Here is a 21,523-nt window from a genome sequence, read left to right on the forward strand (position 1 = left end):
TAATAATATAATAATAATAAATAATAATAATAATAATAATAATAATAATAATAATAATAATAATAATAATAATAATAATAATTTATAAATGAAATTAAAATAACAAAATACACTCTCCTGTTCCAACAATTTTTCCAATTTATCCTAGAAATTCTGTTTGCAAATTGTTGGAACAGTTGAAAATTATAAAATTAAATATAGTTAAATTAATATGATTATTTGCTTTTGATTATTAATTCCATTGCTAGTTTTTCTTGTGTTTTTATTATGCATACCAGTTTTACAAAGTGCATGCTTTATTTTTTTTTTTTTTAAATTTTGAACTGGCAAGCTAAAATGATCCATCCTCTCCTGCCTTTTTTTTTTTTTTTAAATGTTGATACAATCTAAAATCTAGCATTAAAAATTTTACCATGATACACCTGGTAGGTATATTGACTGCTTATGGCGCATGCTTCTCTTGGCAAAAAAACCCAAAACAAAACAAATTGGCTCCCCTCCCACCCTCCCCGGTTCTTTTGGAAGCAATCTAAAAAAGCAGGCTGGAACACAACTGCTTCAAGGGCAAAAGAAAAAATAATACCTGATGCTTTAATTTTTGTCACATGGCACTGGTTGTGGAATTGCACGCACACATATGCACACACACCCGGCACTCACACAGGCACACGCACACACACTGCAACCTGCTCGTGAGGAAAAAAGTTTGTTAGGTCAGGAGTGCCAGTGGCACATGAAGGCTCCCAGCTGTGTGTGCAACTTTGGATTTGGTACCCACTTCACGTCACCTTGAATCCTCTGACATCCACCAAGGGGGTAATGTAAGGCATACTTTGCTGGAACAGTAATAATCCATGCTTCATGCTCAAGAGCTGAGTCTCAGAGGAGGACTGGCTTGCTCTACTCCTTTTGGCCTCGCTCCGTCTCACTCAAGGAACGAAAAACCCAAAACAACAAAGAACTGGGGAAAACAAGGAAAGCAAAATAAGACAAATCCCTTTAAATTGACTTTCGCCGTTTCATCAGCCTGTGGTTATCTGTAAAGCTGTGCAACCCAGGTGAGATGGAGCTGACAGGAGATGGGAAAAGGCTGTTTTTTAATGTGCTTGGCGAGATCTCCTCTATCTTGTAAGAGATGGAGTGAAAGTACTGGGGGTTCAGCTTCGAGCTGAACGAATTTTGGTGGGACACCACCCGGCTGGTGTACTCGTGGGACCTGTAACACATGCAGGAACAAACTGACTGAAGGTCTGTCACTTCGGCCTTGTAGCGCGGCCGGCCGTGCTGGGAGTCCTCTTGGATGTGGATAATCATGCTGTTGCGGTTTCCTGCCAGGGACGCCCGCTCCTCGGCATCCCTCCTCTCATCCTCACTGTTCATGGTCAAGAACCTGAGAACAACCAGATTTAGAAATGCCCCAATGACTGTCAACCCCACTAGAATGTACATAAAGCTAAAAGCCACATAGAGAGGCTTCTTTTGAAGGGCCCCTTTGGTCTGCAGGGCCACATAGTCTCCAAACCCTATCGTAGTCAATGTTATAAAGCAGTAATAGTAAGCATGGAAAAAGCTCCATTCCTCGTACTGGGAAAAGGCTGCTGCTCCAATGCAGAGTGTCCCCATGCAGGAGAAGAAACCCACAGTGACCATGTTTTCCATGGAGACCTCGGTGCTCCTCATGCCACAGCACTTTTTGATGCGTTTCAAGAGGTACTTGACGAAGGTGTTCATGCGCTCGCCCAGGCTCTGGAACATGACGAGGGTCAGTGGGATCCCCAGCACGGCGTAGAACATGCAGAAAGCCTTTCCTGCATCCGTCCCTGGGGCAGCGTGTCCATAACCTGAGGGAGGGGAAGGAAACACACCACAGTCAGCAAGGGAGGGGATGGCCACGGTTCCCCCATCAAGCAGCCACACAAATCACTCTGACACTGTCACAGACATATTTTCTGAAAAATCCTTTTGCTTGGATCTTTTCTCGTGAGAAGCTGGGAAGCTTCAGCTTCTCCATGTTTTGCTGCTTTGGAATGTGATTTGGAGAATTGTTTACCCAGCATGTGAATTGTCTTTAGTTGATGACCAATGACAGCCAGCTGTGTCGAGGCTGTAAGCAGTCACAAGATTTTATTATTCTTTTCTAGCCTTCTGATGTTTCCTTTCTCCTTTCTTTAGTATAGTTTTAGTATACAAACACCGCCACATGACGCCACAGCCAGATCCAAAGCTGAAGGGACACTGCAGTCACACCATCTTCCCATATCTCCTCAACCACGCCTTGTGTCTGAAGCAAACAAGGCACAGAACAACAACATTCATGCAGGAGTGGGAAAGGTGAAAGAATGAGCAACCCATTCTGCCTCAATGTTCTACCTTCACAAAGTTGAGTCTCTCAAACAAGTTTATATCACATTGATTACTGAAGATATTTCATGTCTGTTCAGTGTCACAGGCAAAAGTGGAAATTTTGGAAATAAATCAGATAATCACAGCATCACAGAATAATGAGGTTGGAAGAGACCTCTAAGATCATCGAGTCCAACCTATGCCCTAACACCTCAACCAGACTAGAGCTCCAAGTGCCATGTCCAGTCTTTGTTTAAACACATCCAGAGATGGTGATTCTACCCCCTCCCTGGGAAGAGCATTCCAGTGCTTTATTATTCTTTTGGTGAAAAATTTCTTCCTAATATCCAACCTATCCCTTCCTTGACGTAGCCTGAGACTGTGTCCTCTTGTTCTGTCAGTTCTGCCCAGTGGAAGAGACCCCACCTGTCTGCAACCTCCCTTCAGGAAGGTGTAGAGAGCAATAAGGTCACCTCTAAGCCTCCTCTTCTCCAGGCTAAACAGCCCCGGCTCCTTCAAACATTCCTCATAGGGCTTGTGTTCCAAGGACTTTCTCTGGGTGTTTTTGAGAGTAGTTGGTGTGGCTCTGTCCCAAAACCAGAGTATAGTGATGGCGTCCAAATTTTGTGCCTGCTGACAGCATGGAGTTAACAACTTTCACAGGCCCACCAGCCAAAGACATTCCTTTTAAACTCTCCCTCTCTATATTGAATAAACCTTTCTCCTAGACACCTAATGAAAGTGACTCATTGCTGGAACACCATAGGGATTTAATGCCCATTCTATCTTTACTTACTGGAAGAATAAACAATTTACCAGCTTGTGCCATAGTTTTACAGCTTTGACAGTATGGCAAAGACAATTTCATCAGGATGTTAAACTAATCCAAGAATAGAGGATGTACCACATTTCAGAGCATAGTTTTCAGATGGTAAAATCATGGCTAAGCCTTTATTCTAAATCAAACCATAAGCCGTTTTGATTTTAGAATTATACCTATTCAGATTACATTGCTTTAAAAGTCTACATTTCTTACAGCTGAGATTTTAAAAGACTGTACCAAAGTCTCCAAAATGAGATGGCTGGGACCCACTTGGCCTTTGTGTTCATTCACCATGTGGGTACCACTATGTAGAGTCTCTTTACAATCAGTGAGTAGAACTGTGTACTTCACAAGGGCAGTTCCTGTTGCGTACACAGAGATGTCCAAAAGAAGTCAGGGAGTTATTCCCAGGAGACAACTATTCCTCTACAATCATTATAATAGAAATCTTGGGACAGAACTCTGTTCAATATACCTACATTTATGTATCTGCATGTGTTCTATGTGTCCAAACTCCTGTTACAGTCAACCAAAATTCTATGAAAAAAGGCATCAGTGAGTTATTTCACTGACCGTCCCAAGTCTGGCAAGAAGAAATGACAGTTCTGACTGCTCATTGATCATGTTCATTAGGTCCCCATTAGACTGACTAGACATCTGTTGACCACAGAAGAATTTAGACACCCACAGCACTGGCAGACAGCTACCTGTAAACAGCCAAATGAAGATATACTAATCATGATAGTCACCTTGAGTGACTGTCTCCAGTGCAGCTGCTTGCATTAGAGATATTAAGGGTTTAAATCAGTTTTCCAGAAAAAATCATCTAGCTTTATACCAGACCCCTGAGATATCAGGATATCCATAGATAGCTGGCAGATAAAACACAGGGCATTCAGCAGACACACATTCTCACAGATCTGAAGCTGGAGGACAATCCTGACATGAGATACCACTGAGGCAGGACCACTGAGGAGCCCTGCCCATCACTTTTAGATTCAGGTCATGGACCTGCTGCTCTGTTTGTCTAATTCTTTTTCTAAACTGTTGACACTGCACACCTCCTCAATCTCCTTTGGCAACAAATTCCAGAAGTTACCTGCCATGTAAAAAAGGTACATTTTAATTTCAAGGATAGCTCCTTGTTTCAGCTAGAACATCTTAGTTACAGAATTGAAGTTCTAAATCTTTCTTATCTACCACCTTCATGTTTTTAGCTAAACTAGCTTTATCTCTGCTCTCAGCTTTTTCCTGTCTAAATTGAAGCCACAGCCTTTTTGACTCATGTAGCAGAAGTCACATTTCCTTGATCATTTCCTTGTCATTCTCCGGATCTTCTATAGCTCTGCCACACCAGTGTTGAAGTGCAGAACCTAGAATTCTGCCTTCCTCTCAGGATGGGGCTGCATCTCAGAGTCTACACTTTTACTAGAACTAAAATATGAACACCAGGAAACCTTCAAAATGTAAAGCAAGAGTAGACAAGGAAAATAAAACAAGAAAGCCAGCAAGAATTCCCTTCAAAAAGCAACAGATTTACTGTTAGGTCAGTTGGTATTTGTTGATGGATGGGTTGTGAAAACCACTTTACAAAAGAAGCACAAAACTCAAATTAGGAGGTTCTTTTTCAGGTTATAGAGGAAAGAGATTCACCTGTTGTATTAAGTCAGGTAGTCTGTTCATCATAAAAAGCAGTTTCCAAATTACCTGGAAAAGGAAGTGTCTTCACCAGATTGATGCTGGGTTAGTTCCACCTGACTGTCCCTCAATAAAGGCTATAATTGCCTCTCATTACTAAGATCAGCTTTTGAACTACAGGGGTGTTAATTAAACCAGGGATGTCTTCCTATTTCATAGCTTTAGTTACAGATGATAAAGAGAAGGAAAGCTTCAGAAAATGTGATTTTTCAGATGGTTGCAGAAATGGCAGTTGGTGGAAACAACTTTTACTTTGGGTTCTAAAAAAAATATTTGGAGTGAAGAAAGGTTTCTTTTGATCTCACTATATCCTCCTCATTAGATATATCCCCAAGAAACAGTTTAGGGACATAGTAAAACATTAATCTTATGTGCTTGCATGTTATCTCACGGTTTAATTTCTAAGATTTGTCACAGACTTTGTAATTATTTATCCTATAAGATACAAATGTATCCATATCCCTGTTTTACAGATAGGGAAGCACAGACACCAGCAGGCTTTAGTTTCCCTCCAATTTACATATGTAGATAGAAAATCCAGAAATTCCGACTTCTACTCTGCCCAAAGTCATACTCACATTCCCCAATATCAGATAAATGTCTCTTACTGCATTTTCACCATGAATCTGGGGTAAAGAAAGAACTTTATTAATGGAGCTGGAATAAGACTCTACAAATAGATTAATGTATAGAGGATTAGAGACACATATTTATCCTATACAATATGGCTTTAAGGAATAGACACCCTAGCCTTAAACACTCTGAAATGAGGGACAGGAAAATACACCAAAGACAGACCTAACTCTCCATTACTTAAGCATTGCAGAACCTATCCAGCAGAGAGTAATGGAAAACAAACTGCAGCAGCGCATGTTCTCTGAATATTTTTCAAATCTAAAACAAACCATTGCCTTCTGAACATCAGAGACTGCCTCTGGGAAAAAGGGGAAGGTGAATAATTGCCAGAGGAAGAGGGGCACAAAGGAGCAATAATGCTGGGAAAGGACACAGGTCACAGAGTCAGTGTCCAGGGAGTTGAGTTTTACTTGCATCAAGTAAAGGCAGAGGCAGAAGCACCTGCCTTGGTAGCAGACACCAGCTACCAAAATTCTTCCTGATTTCCTCTACACAAATGTCACTGCCCTTTAGCAGAGTACAAAGAGATGACTTTGTGTCATCATTAAGAAACACAAGGCTTAAAGAAAACCAGAAGCATTAATGATGACTTCAGGGCTTCTCTCTCTTCTATGGTGAAGAAGAAAGATCAAACAGAAGACCTTAGTACTGGGTACAGGAAATGCATCCCTTAACAAGCCACAGAGCTGAGGTAAGAGTGAGAAAGGTGTAGATGGAGTTCTACACTGGACCACTCCTGAACAAACACTGCCCATCCTACTCTAGTGTAGTAACTGGTTTGCTGAGGTACCACAGTACAGCAAAGTGACCACAGCAGGCAGCTTTGTCTGCTGTTTAATGAGATATCATTTGAAAGATCAATGAAAGTCTAAATAACTCTCACTCTGATTGGAATCAATGCCATTAATACTCTTCCTCACTTTCAAACCCCACTTTCAAACCTGCTTAGCCTTTCAAGACAGAGCTCATCTGGGCTGGCACCAAGAAGAATAGCATGGCACAAAAAAATGTCATGTTTCAATGTTACTTCTGGACTGTGCAGCACCAATACACTACAAAATCCATCTCCTCCCAGTCATGGAATAGCTGAGCTACAGACACCAAGCAGAACTGCAGGAAGGTGTAGGCAAGGGAAGAAAAGAATCACACTGTAAAGGGTAGCTCCAAATCAGTACCCTGTTGGGACCTTCCCTGTCTTTGGTTTTCCAGGCCTTGTCCTTTCTCTGATGAAAAACTCTCAAAGAACATGTGCACCTACATGTAATTCTAGAAGAAAAAAAGAATTCTTTTGTTGTTTGCCAGAGTGTAGCTATAAAGGTCTGAAGAAAAACCATTTAGAATGTTCTTCAACACTTATTTTTCTATGGTGCCTTTCAGATGAGACACAGAAAGAAATTACTCATTGCAATTTCTATGAGGTCCAGCTGGGGAACACCCCAGTATATTTCTCTGGGTTGTAAAGAGACATTGTCCTGGTGTTCCACCCTACAAGCAGAACATGCAGAGGAGCTCTGTGCACACCTACCCTGAATCCAACAGGGACCAAAGCAGATGGCTGAGGAAGAGCAGCATAGGAATGCTGTAATTACATGTGAGTTTTCCCAAAAAAATTCATGTACCAGCTTCATTATTTGGTGCTCAGAGATTTCTTAAGCCAGTTTTTGCTGAGTTTAGGAACACAAATTGATTTCTCTTCCAAGAGGTTGGGTATTGTCCCTTCCATGTCTTTGACATCCTGTGGCAAGAAGGTTCATAGAACAACCATCTGTTCTCTAAAATATTGCCATTGCTCCTTTACTTCTCTTTCATTTCTACCATTTGATGGCAATGGTATCTCCTCCTATTTGGAAGAGACCAGAAACAACTATTCCCCATTCTCCTTCTTTGTGTCATTCATGATTTTATAGACCTTTTATCCACAAAAATGCCAAGTTGCATTCAGGCCCCAAGCAAGTACCTCTGGCACTTTGAAGCCTCATGTGGACAGAGCAGCTTGCTGAGATCTACATCAGTGATTTCTGCACCACACTCAGCTGCAGGGTACAGACAGGTCTGTAACATCTGTCCTGTCCTCCAACACAAATTCCCTGAAATAACACTTTGCTTCTAGGGCAAAAAGAATCTTAAACAAATTCATGCTATTGTAATGATACAGACTGCTCAGAATAGGAAAATACATAACAAAAAGAAAACATAATGGGAAAAAATCCTGCATACATTCAGTGTGTTGCATCTACATAGTACCATCCCCAACACTGCAAGGCAGTATCTACTCTAGCAAACTAAACTGGGCTCAAGTTCTGCCAGGGGAGATCTTTAGGTTAGATATTAGGGGAAAAAAATTAATGAAAAGCAATGTAAAGCATTGGAACAGATTGCCCAGGGAAGCAGTGGAGTGTTCAGAAAACCTGGGAATTTGGCATTTGAGGACATTGTTTAATGGTAAACATGGTAGTGGTGCTGGGTTGACCATTGGACTTGATCTTAAACATATTTTATAAGCTAAACAATTCTGTGATTCTGAGGATGAATTCCACCAGCAGCCCATGATGTCCACACTCTGTCACCAGCCCAGCCCATTGTGGTTTCCCCTGGAATAACCAGCACTGTCCTAGGCAAAGTCCATGCCTGCTCCACACATGGAGAGTAACACTGGCCAGAGTCCACTGGAACCAAGCACCCTCCTGGTGCAGTACATGTGTTTATCTATTTCTGGCACTCAGGGTGACATCTCTCTTGGCCTCTGTGTGCCACAAAACACAGGTCCTTCACTTAGTAGCATTGATAGAGCCTGCATGGGTTTTCTGAGAGTTTTTCTGCGCTGGGCTCTGTCAGAGATTGAGAGAGGTTTGTCTCTAGATGTGTTTTGGTACCAGGCCAAGTACATGGCCAGTGTTAAAAAATAAAACCTGTGGCAGTGGTGAGTTAGTTGTAGGTTGTGCTCAGGCCAGAGTTTATCTGCAGAGCAGCTGAGCCTCATTCACATTCACATTCAATGTGCAACAAGTCTTGGATGTCTTGAATCTCAAAGCAATGCTCTACATTATTCATGAGGGATGCTCTGTTTCTCTTAGGAGGAGGTTTCTCCCCTCATTCATCTACACATCATTCATCCCCATGATGGGCATCTGGGCCAGGAAAGGAATTAACTTCTCCATCCCTGTGACTCAAACCTTTCTTACTCATGCTGGCAGCAGACCAGGCCAGGAGATAATGAAGAGAGGATAATGGCATCTGTTCTTCAGATGGGCAAGTGTAATTCAGACTAAACATCTTCCTGATGTCACACACTTCACTTCAGAGGTTCATCTACGTCAGAGAAACCACCACAAGGATCAGGCTGTGTCTCTGCTGAATTTGCTGCTGGTGCTTTCAGCTTTAAGCAGAGAGAAGAAAAAACGTGGCCTTTGTGGTGCAGATGAAAGAGATTTTCATCAGAGAGATACTTTATCTAGCTAACTGGTAGTAACTCATTCACCAGGACAAAGACTTACTCCTGAAAGGTAATCAAGATCTCCTATTACCTGGATAAGAGCTTTGGTGTAGCTACACGCCCCTCCTGGCACATGGGCACTGCTGACTGCTCCCTCTTCTCTCTCCCACGTCTGGCCTCTCCCTGATCCTGCTGCCTTTCTCTTCAAACACCTCCAGGACCTCTTTCTTCCTTTATTCTCTTGTCAGTTGGTCTCACTGTAGACTTCAGCTGAACAATCTCTCTTAGTTTTGCACATCCCCTTCCATCCTCAAAGACACCCTCCCCTTCCATGCTCAAAAGACAGTCTCTAATGTCAGGATAAAGCATGGCACATGACTCTCTACAGGAACACATAGGAATATGTGATAATATCATCTCCTGTTGTGAAGACAGGGACACCACAGGAGAGGAAGAATAATCTGACGTGACCAGATGCAACCTCAAATCCTAAATCCTTCAACAAGCTTGGCATGGCCTCTCATCCTGGCCCATTCCTGGTCTGTTAAAATTGCTTCCATGTCCTGGCTGCAGAAGTAAGGTCATACCACCTTGGCAATTGCACTCACTGCTTTGTTTTACATCAAACCTGCAGAAGATCTCCTGTTCTGGGTGGCAGGGATGCAACAGGCTTCCAGGGATTTTTTTCTCCCCACCACAAGGAAAGCCTTATTTTCTTCTTGATCTTGAAATCAAGCTTCCAAGATGTTCAGGGAAAACAGCTTCAAAATCACTCTGATGTGAGACACAGGCACAGGCAACATGCAGCAAGGAAATGAGGAGGAAAAGGAAGAAACAGCTTCTCTCTGTGATCTCTGGGATCTGCTGAGCAGCAGGTGAAGACAGCCAAAGCCAGTCTTGCAGGTGGAAGGCCACTCATGCACATTGTGAGGTGGGGCAGACAAGAGTTTGGCCTCAGGAGCTGCTTCTGCAGCAGTGGCTCCTGTGAGCTCACCTGGGATGCTGAACCTGCTGCCTGTCAGCACAGCCAGCAGCAGACCTGAAGGACTCATCCAAAACTGATAAGACTGATAAATACTCCTGCCACTCATTCTTCTGCCACATTTCCTCACTCCCTCTGCTATCCTGGTCTGCAGCCTTCCCATATTATCTCCGTCCTTATAGAACCTGACACTCCTGCTCTGGAGCATTAGTGGTAGCAGTTTTTTCCCACAGCTTCTCTTCCAGCCACACCAAGTTGCAATAAATACTGGCATGGTGGATGCTCTGCATCACCCCAAATGCCTGTTGGCATCAGTTCCCAGTCCTGACCATTACCAGATGTGGCTAAACTATAGGAAAAGTACCAAGAGTGCTTGGGCAACTGCCTAAGAACAGAGCTCTGAATTCTTACAGCCTTGATGGAGCAGGAGCTGAAGCTATCAAGTGTAAGTCCTCTTGAGGGTGGCACTTGGGAAGACAGTTATTTTTCTCACACTGACTGAAATTACAGGATCCAAAGGCAGAAATGTAGTGAAACACAGCCATGCTCATTTCTGATTCAGGGTAGGGATTAGGACTTCTGGTTTGGCTGGTTTCACATGTAATACAGTCAGGTCTCTGTGAGAAGTAGACCCTCTTGAAGAGATTTCCTTTGGATTCTCAAAGGATCAAGGCAAATAATGTATCCCAGTCCCTGCAAGGCTCTCCGTAAAGTCATGTTCATGAGACACTTTGGAGAATTGTGTTTCAGAGGTTCTCAGACTGCACTTCCCTCCTCGTTCCCTGCCTGGACTCCACCACTGGCATGCACAAGGGACAGCCTCTCCTCTTCCCTGCTGGATGCCTCCCTGGGGAGGTGAGGACACAAATCCATTCAGTTCCTTGGGGCAGAGCAGTTGGAGGTCCTGCTTATTCAGCACCCCTCCTTTTAGAGACTTGTGCCCCAGTAGTTTCAATATTACCCCAGGTGGAAAGACCTGGGGACTTCTTTGCTTCCCCTGCAAAAGATCTTGTATTCCTCCTGGACTTAGACCCCAGCAGGACACCACTCCTCTCCTTTTGTTCCTGCAGACCTATTGTTTCTGAATAATGCAAAAAACCAGATTTGGTCACATTTGGGCCTTTCAAACACCCACTGGGTTATGGCACTAAGCAATAGGTTTATGGGTTTAAACCAAGGCTTAAAAAACTTTCCTTTTTCTAATTAGTTGAGTGTTTTTCTCATTTCTTGGTAAGGATGAGCCATCTATATCCATATCTCTGCCCATCTGTTTGTTCTCCACGATAACTTTGAAGCTGCTCACCAATTTCCACCACTTAGAAGAAACTGTAAAGGGAATTTGATAGTGATCTGTTCTGCTGGGCCTGCCATCTGGTCAGTCTGTGACTACATATAAAAGGGCCTAAAAATCAACATACCCATAGTGCAGGCTCAGCTGCAGCTGGGATCAGTTCCTTCTCTGGCCAGTTACTGCAAAGAAACAGGAGCTGGAGGTCCTGCAAGGTGGGGTGAGATGTAGAGGCATGGGAGAAAACTGCAGGAATAAGATGTCTCCATCACCTTATAAAACAGCCTGTGATGGAAAGCTGCCTGCAAGGATGAAGACAGGGTTCAAGAGAACTGGGGATGGTTTTGAGTTTACAGGAAACCAGACTTGACTACTGCTGCTCATCAAGGAACATCTTGTTTCTAGCAAAAGACAAAATTTGGAAGACAATGCTTTAAAAAAAACCTAAATATTTGAGACATCTGTGTTTATTTGTGTTTGTTATTGTTTTACCTTTAATATGAATATTTCCCTTTTTTTCTGTTTAAAATTTATACTATAAAGTGATTTACTAAAAAAGTAAATAAGAGAAAGTGGAAAACTTCAAATGGCCCCATGAAATCACAATCTTCTTGCTCATCTATCTGACACAGAAGATCTGATTATCTCAAACCTCCTCTTGTTGAACTTAGCTTCATTTTTACTGCTTAGATAGGAGATGTCTGCAGTCCTTGGCAATTCTTTTGAATAAGGTAACAGAGCAGCTGAGGTAATTTCCACCTGGTTTACCACTTCCCAAGAAATCAAGGATGCCAACGCTCACCAGTTCATTCTGTAACTGACAGAACAGTATCTCAGCTCATCCTTAAAATTTCCTGTGCTTCAGAAAAGAGGCTGGAAAGGGAGGAGAGGTTCCTCTCCAGCTCTGTGAGGAGACAACCATTTAAGCAGCAGTGATTCTGGTACACCAGATTTGTGTCTGGTGTACCATTCCTGACTCCTCCCAAAACCAACAGCAGCTCTGTGCTGGATTTCCAGCTGGGCAGCAGTTGACAGCTGACTTCTAAGTCAATATTTTCCCATGAGCTCTATTTTTGACTGTCCCTGCATTCTTTTCCTCCCCTTCCTCTTCTCTGTTTGGTTCTCTGAATCAATCAGAGGACTGACCTGAGGCTCACATCATATCTAGTCCCAAGACAAATCATGCTCAGAACAAGTTCTCAATCTGAAGAGAATCATTGCAACCACTAGGAAAAGACTTTATCAGGTCATGTTATCCATTCCCAGGGGATGGCATATGATTGTTCCTTACAATATATTCTCCAGGGCTTTGTCCAGTTTTGTTTAAATGATTGAAATAACAGGGTTTCTGCTCTCTCCCTTAGGAAATTGTTGCCCTGTCCAGTAGATCCAGCTATCAGGAAGTTCTTTTTTGATACATAGCCTGTACTTTTCTTGTTCTATTCTGCATTTTATGACATTGTACTTTTGTAGCCCTCAATCCAACACCCAATTCTCTCCATCACTGCTCATTCCTTTATACTTCTTGGAGATAGTCACAGCTTCATTCCTTAGTTAATATTAGTTATAAACAGAGCTCTTGGAGGCAGAGTCCTGCAGCAAGAAAGACAAAAGGCATTCTACAACACATACTCATGTATATGTATTATTCATCATTTTTCTCTTTAGAAGCAGCTCTCTATATGACCACTTCTATTGCCCTTGTCTGTGACCACTCTTGCTCTTCAAAAACTTTCAGGATCTTTGCTAGAGCTGTGTGCAGCCTTTCTAACTGCAGAACTGTGGTATCAGGGTTATCAGTTCCCTGGACTGCAAAATATTATCCTTTTTGCATAAGTAGATGTGACTGACCATCATTGTAACATTATATCCTCACTGCATAGCAAACTTTACTTGATGCTGCTATTTCTTTACATCACAAAGACTTTTTGCACTCCATGGATGTGATTGCAATAAGCATTTTTTCCTTATTCACCTATATAAATTGACTTCTTGGGCACTTTTAATAATTTCTGTAACTTATTTTTGTTGCTCACAGTTTATTGGCAATGACCTGAGTCTTCTCCATGACAGGGGGAAGATGAAGGACTCACCAACTGCAGAGCTGGGAGGATGATCCAAACAGCACTCTGAGGGAACAGGGGGAAATACATCAAGAAGAAGCACAGGGAACCATGTCTTAACAAAAGACCAAAAATTAATGAGTTTCTTCTATGTTGTGATGATAAAAAAGAAGCATGAGAAACTTCTGATTCTACTTTATTCAAAGAATTACTTCTTCTCAAGCTATCAGGTCTGAGTCTTTGCAGGGTTAGCAGGATCCTGCTCTCAGCTGTCAGTCTGACACTGCCAGGGCTTGAGAAGCTGCATCTGAACAAAAACCCTGTTAAACAAATATTCCCAAAGGCCAGCACAGAACAGTGACTGAGATCAATAATGACGTAGCACCCACGTCCTCTGAAGCTGTGACGTCACTGTCCAGTGCAGTTCACAGAGTAATGTTCATAAATCCAAGTGACATCAAATGCTGCCAGGTCTGCTAACACACAGCACACCCAGCAAGAGACTGGGGGGGACACTCAGGAAAGTGGTTCAGATGTGTTTGCACTGAAGTAAAAACTTCCATTTTTCCTTATAGAATTTTCCTCTTTGTGCAGCTAAGGGACACACAAGAGCACAGACAACTTGCCATGAGTTTGCTCATTGATCTGTTTCAATTTTGTGCCATTTTTCTACTGCAGATTTTTCCCATGTGGAAGATAAAAAAAGATTATTTTTCCAACTTTAAAAAAAAAATATTAGTAGGTCCATGGTGTTTTAAGCAGATTCTCCTTTCTGCTCTTGAGAAACCAGGACTTTCCCCATCCTAAAGGGAAGATAAAGGGAGGGTTAGTTATTCCCACTGTGCTTAGGTTCAGTCCCTGCTAGAAAAACATGTCAGCAAATCAATTTAGAGACACAACTTTGTCTAGATCAGAGCTTTCTCTGTTTTAGTCAAAGTTATACAGATACAAAATTGCTTCTTCCAGGGAAGTCTCTGTGTCAGCAGGTGAACAGCCGAGTCTGAAAGAACCAAAAATTCCTCTTCCCTCTCCTTTGCTTGTGATTCTCTGTACCTTAATGACCACAATAAGAAAATAGCCAGAATGACACAAGCTTTCCTGCTTCTAGAACTTTGCAATCATAGACTTCTTTACATCAGTTCCAGCATTTATTGTATCCTTCTCTGAAGAAAAGCATCCCCAAATATATCTTCTGAATCTGGCTGGCTGCAGTTTTGGCCAAGGTTATCTCCCCTGCAGACACTCTAATTTTGAAGCAGTTTTATTAATTGAAACCTAGCTTTAATGATCTAACTGCAAAAGTCAGAATCTGACTTTTGGAAGTGGAATCTGTTGTAATTTCTACCATTACATCACATATAGGCTGCACAGTGATTCTATTGGATTTATGGGTAGACTTCAGTGAAAGCACTACATGGATTTCATCAAAAATAAAGAAAAAACAATGCTCAAATGCTTTGGGTTCATTTTTTTTTACCAAGGTACATGTTTTGTTTTGGTTTGTTTTTTTCTCTTGCTACTTTTCCCCCCAAAGCACCTTATTCTTGAAAATAGAAGCAAAAAGAGATGCCTCAATTATCCTCTACAAATTTTAAAGTCTGTTTTGTTAGTTATCTTGAAAAACTGAAATCATTCAATCAAAACTGCTGTGAAGGAAGAAGTTCAATTCTGATTGACAAAGCATTGTTTGAAGCTGAAACCAAGAAAGGTAATGGAAATATATTGCCCAATGGTCCTGTCCTGTCCAGCTTTCCACTGAGCCAGTACTAACTTTGAGACTCATCTGTCCTTGTGCTTTAAAGACAGAAGAGCTGAGCTAAAACATGAAGGTCAAAGTTTTGCACCGTTGTTCAGCTTTGGCTATGGGAAGATTTGCTGGAATTGCTGTATCAGGGTAATCACACAAGCCTAACTCACTGGGCTGGCACTTTCAAACAAAGCAACCTCATCCATTTTTCTGATAGCAACTTTGATCTCACAGAAGAAAGGACACACCAGGAGCAGAGAGACCTTGGTACCTTTCCCCAAAAAGACAAAGTCAAAAGCAGTTCTCATGGGGTGCTGTTCCAGGCATCAGAAACTGCCCAACTAAAGTCAGGAAACTGAGCCTAAGAGATATTAAACCCAGGACTTCAGCTCATTGTGTATTGAAAAGCTCCTTCCTAAAAAGACAGGGTACACCTCAGTTAGGGCTCTGATCTCCACTAATCAAGCTGTAAGGCTGTCCCTAAACTCACTGCTCTTACAGCAGACAAAAGTTTTCTTGTTTTCAACCCAAACTTGTCTGATTCTTCACATGACAGTTTTCAGCTCAAACAGCAACCCACCCAATTTGCCTTTCCTACAGACTAATAAAGATGAGCCATATCTCACCAGCCTAGTTTGTTTGTGTGTTTTTTCCAAGGTTCCAGTCACAGCTAGTCTGTTTCATTAGACAGGGTCACTTTGATAGCATTTTGCACCTTTCCAGCTTGAATTCAATTTACTTGGACATCAACAATCCAAATTTAGATACAGAGCCACAGAAATTCAATGCTGCATTTGTACAGACTTCAAACTGTATTTCATACAACTTTAGACACCTCTTGTATACAGCACTGACACAAAACCTGAAATGAAGTACTGCATCTCACACCTACCTGTCCTTGGTTCGTAGCTAAAATCCATGAGATTTAATTTTGTCTTACAGTGATGAAAATAGAGTAATTTTTCTTGGTGTCTGTGAACTCACAGCACTGTAACTCAAGTACACATTACTTCATGATTTAACCAGAGGCAAGCACGAGCTAAGTGAGCTAAACTCCATGTAGCATTAAACAGATGGATGCTAAAAAGGAACTTTCCATACCCTGCAAGCATCTCTCCCATGAAATGACCCATGAAAAGCAGGATGGGGTTCCTGTGTGATACTGAGTCCTGAAACTGACAGACATGTCCCAATTAGTTATTCTAAAAGTGCACCTGTTCAAACTCCTCCACACATTTCCAGTGCCCAGAAAACCCTTTTGCTGAGACCAGTCTGAGCTCTTTCACCTCCCCTTTTACTTCTTTGTTGTTTGCAAACATCTACCTTTTCCCCACCAGCCCTGATAAGCACAGCAAGCAGAGAGATTGCAGGAGGCAGCAGAGTGAGACACCATTTAATGCACCTGACTGGGCATAATCAGAGCCATCCATCACTTCAGTTTTCTATTCCCAGCCAAAAGGAATAGTCAAACTGAGTGGGAAGAAATGGGAAGTCGCTTAGAAAAACTTAGTCAAACCCCTCAGTATTTATCTTCTCCTGGGTGGAAAACAATGACCCACTATATTATTTTAATATCATAACCAGTGTTTTTCATTTTATTTCATCGCTGAACTCCTCCATACAAGGTGGCTCAATAAATCAGACTGACAAAGTACTTCATGAAAGATTTCTGAGCAGTCATAAACATCATTTGCACAGTTTTATACCTGAGAACCTTCATTGTGATCCAAGACCCTGCAGTGGCAGGGGTTATATAAATGACACATGAGATGGTCCCTAACTATTCACAATTCTGCTCTGACACACAGAATTACCATCTGCACATTCCAAGCATGGATACCAGAGAGGGAGAAGGCCTAGACAAGAATACAAATCAGTCTAAGAGTTTAATATCCCCCCCCCAAAAAAGGGCTTTGCAATGGAGAAAATATTAGTCTATTCAACACGAGAGAAAAACCACTTAGAAAGGCTTTTTCATAAAATCACAGAATGGTTTGGATGGGAAGGGACCTAACAGATAATCTCATTCCAATCCCCTGCCATGGTCAGGGACACTTTCCACTAGATCAGGTTGCACAGGACCCCATCAAACCTGGCCTTCATCACTTCCAGGTATGAATATCCACAGCTTGTCTAGGAAACCTCTTCCAGTGCCTTACCACTCTCACAGTGAAAACTTTCTTACTAATATCTAATCTAAATTTTAATTTAAAGCAATTCCCTTTTGTCATATGTAAAACTTTTTTGACTAAAACATCCTCCAGAATTATTCCTGTTAAGTAATTTAAGTCTCTATTTCAGCTTCACTTGCAGGCTTTGAAGCTTATATAAATAAGGAGCAGCACTGCTGAGGGTCTGCTGGAGACCTAAAAGACATAATGTCCCTCCACTTGTCCCATGCATCTCCAAAAGGCCTGAATTTACAGTGGGATTTATTTATCATTCCCTGCTTGTCAGTCTGGGATTTGAGCTGCAAACAGATGCCCAATTTTGGACTATCTGTAAGTTTATTAGAACAGTCTTGTGGAAGTCAAGTTTCCTCAACTGCACATTTCTGGGAATCAATATATATTATCATGTGGTGGATTGACCTTGGCTGGCCATAAAGTTGCTTTCTCACTTCTCCTCAACAGAATAGGGGGAAAAAGTAGGATTGAAAAATCTGCGGCTTGTGAGGACAAGTTGATTGATCAAGAGTTACATTCATGGGCAAAACATGCTCAGCTTGGGGAAGAGTAATTTCATTTGTTGCCATTTACTCTCTGACAAGGTCAGTGAGAAAAAAAGGCAAATCCGAAAACCCCTTATCCCTACCTCTTGCTTCTTCCTATTCTCAACTTCAGTCCTTCATTCTCAACTCTTCTCTCTCCTCATCCTCCCCCAATTTGAAATGAGGGATGGGGATTGGGGGTTGTGGTCAGTTCATAACACTTTGTCCCTGCCACTGCTCCTTGTTTACATTCTTGCCCTTGCCCCAGGCACAGGGTCCCTCCCATGGGATATGGTTCTTACCAAACTGCTCCAGCCTGGGTCCTTTCTCTGGGCTGCAGCTGTTCAAGAACTGCTACAATGTGGGTGCTTCCCACAGGGCACAGTCCTTCAGGAACAGAGTGCTCCAATGTGGGTCCCCAGGGCCACAGCTCCTGCCAGCAAACCTGCTCCTTTCCATGGATGGGCTCCTTTCCATGACATTCCTGCCAGGAATTCCTGCTCCTGTGTGTGCCTGCCAAGGGCTACAGCTTCCTTCAGGGAAAATCCCTCTGCTCCAGCACAGAGTCCTCCAAAGTCTTCAGGGTGGGTTATCTGCTCTGGGGTGGCTCTCCAAGGACTGCAGGTGAATCTCTGCTCCTCCATGGGCATCCATGGTCTGCACCAGAAGGATCTTAGCTCTGGGACCTGGAGTACCTCCTCTCCATCCTTCTGCACTGACCTTGGTGTCTGCAGAGTTGTTCCTCTCTCATATTCTCTCTCCTCTCTCACAGATGCTGTCTGGCATTTTTTACCCTTTCTTATATCAAGGAGATGTCACCAGCATTGCTGATGGGCTCAGCTTTGGTCATGGTGGGCTCCATGTTGGAGCTGCCTGGAGCTGACTCTGTCCAACATGGGGACAGCTCCCTGTGTTTTCTCACAGAAGCCACCCCTGCAGCCAAAACCGTTCCACATAAACCAGATACAGACTAATAGCTATTTTATATTTGCTTGGTTGCTTGCTTGCAACTCTGGGAAGTAACAACTTTACTTTCACACTTGCTACCTCATTCATTGGTGAGTCTCAATTTGCCTTGCAAAGCCACAAACAGCTTGATAGAGCTGTTGTCAGCAGCTTCAAGTGCTCACACTGAGTCTGAAGCTGTTCCTGAGTCTTGAAGACCTCTGACTCCCCAGTTGTGTAACAGCAGCAGCATTATAAGCCTGGCAAGGTTTCATTTATCTCTTCAGAGGACTTGCTCTCAGCTTCAAAAAACCTGTCCTAGGGAGAAGGCCCCAGTAAGCACCAGCACAGCTACTGGGTAACCAAGCTGCTTTCCTTACCAGGCAGACAATGACATGGCCTAAAGACAGAAGCTGAAAATTTCCTTCAAAACAACAGCATCAGAAAAGTCTTTGACTACACTGAATCTCAGATTTCCATACTCATTGGCCTGATTCTCCCATCAGTTCCTTTCAATTTCATTTCCACACTTCACCCATTTTGGTGGTCATATCCATTCCTCTTCCTTGCCTGCTCCACCAATAGATCATGCCATTGCTGTTCTCGTGCCTTCACCCTGCTTGTTTCCATTTGCTGTTATCACCTCTTTGGTTCTGTTTTCCTCCTCTCTCTCACCCACTTTCATTCCCATCTGCCCCTTTTTCATTCTCCTCTGTCTTAATACAGCAAACACCTGCCTCTTAAGGCAATGCACAATATTTAAGAGAACTCCATAACCTCCATAACCACCCTGTGCAACAGTTCTCCTGTGATGATAATTGCCAGCTATAAACCATCAGCCTTACCTCAGCCATCAAGCTAATTCTGGCGTGGGGCATTATGAAATTAGCCTTTCTTGGCAAAGCTGCTGGCCTTTAGCTTCCACAAGAAGACAATTAAATGGTATTTGTGTAGTCAAGCTACAGCAAAGCTAAGAGAAGGCAGACATTAGGACGTTATTAGATTAGGAAGTAAAACAACTACTCCTTGGTTAGATCAAGCATTCAAACACATTTTATAATTTTCAAAGGCAATACAGGCAAAACAAAACCTCTCAGGCACTTTGCCTCCTTCCCTCCCTCCTTATCTAGGCTGTGAGGAAGAACATATCATAATAGCAAAATGAGGAAAGTCATTACAAGACCTCCAGATTTTGGGTTTGTTCACAAGGTTACTTGTGCCATGCTGGGTTAACTCAGTGGGGACTCCAGAGCACAGACACAGCTTGAAGTCCTTCCTAATTAAATACACACACACACACACCATAATCAGAGCTCTTTCTTCACCCCAGGGCAGGATCTTTGGCTCATATAAGTCAGCAGAATGCCCTGAGGAGCTACTTTGATTTATATTAGCTAAAAATCCAGTCTCAGAGCTTCTGTGCATAAGAGGATGTTTTAGAATAACTGGTGAGTATTTGAGCTTAAAGAAGCCTTCTCACACACAGATTTACACCCTGCAGACAGGCACTTGTATGTGCATCAGTGGTAGCTCAACTTTTACCCCTTCTTCATATCAGCTTTTGATTAGAGGTGGGCAATGCTCTGAAGCTGGTGTCCACAAGCTCCATCCTGCTGGGGCAATCACCACCTCATGCAGTGATACAGTCCAAAGGAAACAAAATCAAGCAAATTTGCTGGGCATGCCATACTTTGTCTTTACAGGTGTCCCCCTAATCATTGCATTTGGCATGATTTTGGAGAAAAGCAATAAAACATAAACCAGTTTCTACTCCCATATTTTTTTTCCCAGAATCTGTGACAAGGTTTGCTCATATAAATTAGAAAAATTAAACAATTGCTCAGCACCTTTTAAGCACCTGTGCCATGTCAAAAGTTAAGCAGTAATATCACCATCAGGGAAACAGGGATCCTAATGAAGTTCTTCTTTAGAGGAAAGGTGGTGAGAGACATCAGCTTTAGGGTAGGATCTGCAGTCCTTTGGAGTCTGTCAAGGCCTAGTGTCCCAGGCACTCAAATCATTACACAGTGAAAACACATCCTCTGGGAACTGGGTTCAACTTCTGACAACCCACACAAGGTTTATGTGTGAATCCTGCTCAGCACAGCTCTGTTTCTCCACCCACCCACGGCCAAAGGAGCAGACAGGCTTAATTTACTGCTCTTTAAAAACAGATGCTGGCCTTCAATTTATCTCCATCAAAGGAAAAAAATACCCAAGCTCCTCAAATGAAGTGCCCTGCAGGATTTTGTCTGAGCAAATGTGAGATGGAGATTTGACAATAAAAAAGACATTTCATTTGTCTTATTAGTGGCTGACTACTGTGGAAGGTGTTCAATCAATTAGACTGATCTTGGCCTCCTGAATTATTGATAGAGAGAGCTGGATTACACTCTAAAATGCTTTTAGTTTAATTGCCCAACCCATCATTGCTTCATTTTCCTTTTCTTATGTATATAAATTTATTTTTGTTGTTGTTTTGTTATTTAACCAAAGCAGTTTGCCAGTAGCTGACTCTGGCACTTTGCTGCTGTTGGAGGGAGCGAGAGCCAAGGGAGCAGTGGGCAGGGAACAGTGCCAGCATCCCCAGAGACCAAGTGGAACCTGGGGGGAGAACAGTGGCTTGGTGAGAGAGACATGCAGAGGAGTCAAGGGTGCTCCTCCTTCACCTCATGCCCATTCTGTGCATATTAAAACTCTTGGTCCTTTCCCATTCCTTTATCTTCATACACTGGCTGCTCTTCACTTTCCTCCCACTTTCCTTCCCTTGCCTTGCATGCAGAGTCATGGAATCACTGATCTTGGAAAAGATCAAGTCCAACCTTCAACCAAATACCACGGTGCCCAGTAAACCC

General features: G+C 42.6%; 1 protein-coding gene across 1 annotated transcript in view; it reads right to left on the reverse strand.

The window, feature by feature from the left end:
- Positions 1–999: 999 nt before the first annotated feature.
- The window catches only part of KCNK9 (potassium two pore domain channel subfamily K member 9), an 83,912-nt gene continuing 63,388 nt past the window's right edge, over positions 1,000–21,523 (reverse strand). The window contains exon 2 of the mRNA XM_009088307.4: positions 1,000–1,841. Within this exon, the coding sequence (XP_009086555.2) occupies positions 1,000–1,841 (842 nt within the window). The remainder of the gene's footprint in view (positions 1,842–21,523) is intronic.

This window comes from Serinus canaria, chromosome 2 (genome assembly GCF_022539315.1).
Source record: "Serinus canaria isolate serCan28SL12 chromosome 2, serCan2020, whole genome shotgun sequence".
Lineage (NCBI taxonomy): Eukaryota > Metazoa > Chordata > Aves > Passeriformes > Fringillidae > Serinus > Serinus canaria.